The sequence below is a fragment of the Protomyctophum bolini genome (assembly GCF_963924005.1).
Source record: "Protomyctophum bolini genome assembly, chromosome: 6".
Taxonomy (NCBI): Eukaryota; Metazoa; Chordata; class Actinopteri; order Myctophiformes; family Myctophidae; genus Protomyctophum; species Protomyctophum bolini.
In genome coordinates, this window is record NC_137867.1 from 46,197,934 (window position 1) to 46,202,580 (window position 4,647).

The window sequence follows — 4,647 nt, forward strand, 5'->3', positions numbered from 1 at the left end:
TGCCCTCGGTACCCTCAATGCCCTCGGTACCCTCAATGCCCTCGGTACCCTCAATGCCCTCGGTACCCTCAATGCCCTCGGTACCCTCAATGCCTGACTAACTACCTCAGAAAAGTGAGCGACACCCGGCGCAGCCACAATACCAGAGGGAGTGATATAACAATGATCTGGTACCGGCCCCACATTCAAAACAAATATGGGTCAATTCTCCTTCTACAGCACTGCCACCCAAGTGTGGAATGCCCTGACCCCCTCCCGCAAATCAACTTGCATCAAATTACGTTTTTATATTATTTGTGACAATCCACCTTTCAGCATGCAGGCCGGGCCCAATAGTCCAGGGGCCAGGCCCAATAGTCCAGGGGCCGGGCCCAATAGTCCAGGGGCCAGGCCCAATAGTCCAGGGGCCGGGCCCAATAGTCCAGGGGCCAGGCCCAATAGTCCAGGGGCCGGGCCCAATAGTCCAGGGGCCGGGCCCAATAGTCCAGGGGCCAGGCCCAATAGTCCAGGGGCCAGGCGAGATTTTGGTACCATTTTGGTGGCCGTACATTCTTGGTATCTTTGTGTTCCTACATGTCAGACTTCGGTGCTCTATAGACTATAAAACCATAGGGGGAACCAGCGCCCCCTATGGACGGGCCACCACTGCATTCAACGCTTTGAAACGGATAATCGCCTCGACACATCTGATGGCAGTGTCGTCCACCTGTGGATCAAACTTGTTCGCCATGAGCTGTTGGTGCAGGGGTCGAAACAACCAGCGGAGGTCGCCGCTCCCGTACACACACACGTCTCTTCTGAGCGTCGACGTGCATGGAGGGTACGGGGCGGGTACATCGCCCTTATGACCCTCCCAGTGAACCAGGCGAGCGATGGCGGTCACGTCAGAGCGGTGGTACTTGCTGTGGGCCGGCTCCGACCCGGGCACGGAGCTCAGCCGGTTCAGACTGGCCCAGAAGTGTTCTTCGGGGCACTCCGTGTCCTTGCTCCACTCCATGAAGTCCTGAGCCTCTTGGCTCTCCAGCACGTGTTTCACAAACTCTCTGGTGACCACAAAGTAATTGCTGCCGGAGAACATGGGGATTGGTGGGGGCGTCTTCCTGATTCCCGTTCTGGCGAAGGTATCGATGTAATCGTTGTCATCGTTGACTTGGTGATGGTACTGCCAGCGGACCTTCTTGGCGTCCGGCACGTCCTGGGACTCCAAACTGTTCTGCCCGTTGAGCCCCTTCAGCGCCCGGACCATTTCCGCGTTGGTCTTGATGGGGAGGTCCGCGCCGCACGTGTTGAGCAGGTACCGCCACTGGACGGGTGACTTCAGCAGGTCGTCCATGCAGTTCAAATGGGCCTGCGTCATCGACCAGGTTCCCCAGGACACTCGTTCTAGTTTGCTGGCGACGAACACGTTGGGGAAACAGGACACGATCGCCCTCACGGCTTCCTGGAACCCCTCCGCCGACTTCCGGTCCAGATGCACGCAGTAGACGTTCTGCGGGTGGTACACGGCGCGCAGGAGCCGCTCGAACATCTCCACGTCACCGTGAACGGCCATGGAGTAGGCGACGGGGAAGTCTCGCTCTGCTGCGCTGAGCGGCGCCGCGACGAAGCCTCTCGTGACCTTGTATGCTTGGCAGTCCTTTGTCGCGCTGCGATAAAACTCCTCCGATAGCCTCTCCTGAGGCGGTAGAAGTCGAGCGATCTCGTCTTTCGTGCCCACGAGCTCTCCGCGCATGAGGGCCGAGCAGACCGGCCGGTACTCCTCGGCCATCATCGGCGGAGGGTACGGCAGGAAAACCTCAGGCATTATCGGCGGCGAGTACGGCAGGGGAGGGTATTCACGCTGGTAAAGCAGCAGGAAAGCACTCAGAAGGATGGTCCCCAGTAAAGCACTTATTAGAACGATGGCTTTCCGGGGCTTTCTTCTACTAAACCGCCAAACTCCATCAAAGATCCATCTGGCCATTCCTGCACAAGTTACAATGCAGAAAGGAAACGCTCCCCTGCAGCAGTTAATATAGACAAGGAGATGACGTAATGATGACATGTTGATTATGTAATTGTTACGTCACCCTTAACAGTGCCCCTGTAATGTTTTAAGGATGCAGAATCAGAATCATTAGTACAAAGACGAGAAGAGAGCCAGCATTGTTATTCAGAGTTGGTTGTTGGCCAGCGGTCCTGTTTCTTCACCCGTGTGAAGTGAGGTGGCGCTCTGTACATCATCATGCATCATACTGGCCAATCAGAATGCCTGTTGCACAACCTTACGTCATATTTGGTTGGACATTTGACTTAATTTCTCCTTTCATCGTCGATGGCAAATATTGGATGTGTGGGACAAGATGACGTAAACCTTCCCTTCATTGTCAATGGAATTTAATGTTTGTTTTGTGGACATTTTGACCCAATTTCTCCTTTCATTGTCAATGGCAAATATGAGACATGTGGGGGACAAGATGACGTCATTCTTTTTGGGTACGAAAGCTGTATATATGTGAAGTGAGGGGTGCTCTTATCATCGTACGTCATCATGACGTAATATAGACACTATGGCCCTCATTTATCAACATGGCGTACGCCCAAATATGGGTGTACGCCGGAACTTTCTGCTTTTATTATTTCCGCAAAAACCTTGAACTTGAACATGCACCAGGACAAATATCACGTCAGGTCGGGAGCTGTCGTAGGCTTTATCCTCACCCTGTTTTTGAGTGGTGCAACCACTCCTACAAGCAGCAATGTCCGTGTACCTGTGTACCTGTGTACCTGTGTGTGTGTGTGCACGTGAGCACGAGTATGTTACGTATTTATACCAGTAGGGGGCACCAGAAACAGAGAGAGGGGTATTGCTGTGGCTGCTAATGAGAGAGAGAGACAGAGAGAGAGGGGGGTGTGGGGGGGGGGAGGAATTGCACCACTCAGTTCACACAGGTGTGATTTTTCTATTGTACACAAGTGGAGCAGGATTGACTGACCAGCTGACAGGCTGTCACAGGCACCCCTGATGTCATTGTTGTAAATGAAAACCATAGAGAGGTGTTCATTGTCGAGGTCGGCTGTACCTTTGACTACAGCCTGGAAGAAGCCTTTCTAACCAAAGTGCTGAAGTACAAAGGGAGTCTACCAACGCGCCTCAAGCCTAAAACGGCTGATCCGGTGCTTCACAGGTGCAGGGACATCAAAGTTGCAAAAGGAGAGGAGACTGGAGCAACACGGACATTTAGAGCCTTTTATTAAGGTGCTGAGTATACAAAACGACTAACGTTTCGACCTTGCGGTCTTCATCAGAGTCATGACTCCGATGAAGTCATGACTCTGATGAAGACCGTAAGGTCGAAACGTTAGACCTTAATAAAAGGCTCTAAATTTCCGTGTTGCTCCAGTCTCCTCTCCTTTTGCAAAGTGCTGCAGTATCAGCAGCTAGTGCAGACCATCTCACAGCTATAGGCTACAGATGTAAACTTTTAGTCTTTATCTTTGGCAGCCTATAGGGCATACAGTGCATAAGTTGCTTGGTTAAAATGTTATTGATTAACCCATTCATAACCGCCAAGGACCGTCAGAGTGTAACTCACATCCACTTATGAGACAATACTTCATCCCGTGAACCCACAGGGACACGTTTATTTGTCCGACAATAGGGCATTGCGTCAGTAATTCTCCATATGCAGACCATCTTACCATATAGGTTTAATGGCAAGGTGCTACCTAGGTAGCAACGTTCCAATGGCAGCCCATTCATCCAAACAGAAAAGTCCTGTCTGATTGTATTAACCCATTCTGAACGGGAACCCCTTTTGGTGTTAGCATTACGTTATGCTTCAGCTATTTAAAAATAGCAGATCTACAAGCTCATAGCGCGCCACCGAGTGGCGCGCTACGAGCTTGTAGGTCTGCTATTTTTTGAAAAATCGAAGAACGACTGACATTTTTTTAATCTGATCTCAGGTCAGAATGGGTTCATCAGACCCAGTGTGTGTCCAGTGGAAACCTCGTATGAATCTGATCTCAGGTCAGAATGGGTTAAACAACGTCAAACTCACCGACATTGCAGCTGTTACGGAAAGCTTGAATTACCGGTATTCGCTTTCTATATATCCTCAAAGTGTTTGTTTCATAAAAGTCCACTGTAGGGCCTACATGTTATATGAGCTATACTTTGTGTCCTTGCAGGTGGTTATTTTTGAGTGGTGCAACCACTCCTACAATCAGCAATGTCCATGTACCTGTGTACCTGTACCTGTGTGTGTCTATGAGCACGAGTATGTTACTTATTAATACCAGTAGGGGGCGCCAGAAACAGAGAGAGGGGTAGTGCTGTGTCTCTAATGAGAGAGAGAGAGAGAGAGAGAAGGGGGGGAATTGCACCACTCAGTTCACACGTGTGTGATTTTTACAAGTGCTGGAGTTTGGAAGTGCTCGTTAGATATCACTCAACTGCCCTACTACACCAGTAAGACGCGCAAACGCGGGAAGCGAACGCAGCTGAGACCCTGCAGATCATGTCTGTCTGTCTGTCTGTCTGTCTGTGTGTCTGTCCCGCTGTTACTGTATATGTGGACCTGGCCCCTTTTGTGCCCATATATGGAGCTGAGTGATTGCTGATGCAACACACTCCATATTTGGATAGCGGGACAGACACAGAGA

The 4,647-nt window shown here is 50.9% G+C and overlaps 1 protein-coding gene across 1 annotated transcript; it reads right to left on the reverse strand.

The window, feature by feature from the left end:
• Positions 1-628: 628 nt before the first annotated feature.
• On the reverse strand, positions 629-1,963 carry LOC308317055 (beta-1,3-galactosyl-O-glycosyl-glycoprotein beta-1,6-N-acetylglucosaminyltransferase 3-like; the record flags this gene model as incomplete). The annotated part of the gene is made up of 1 exon (XM_080765846.1): positions 629-1,963. The coding sequence occupies one exon, from the start codon at positions 1,961-1,963 to the stop codon at positions 629-631; it is 1,335 nt and encodes a 444-aa protein (XP_080621972.1).
• Positions 1,964-4,647: the final 2,684 nt, after the last annotated feature.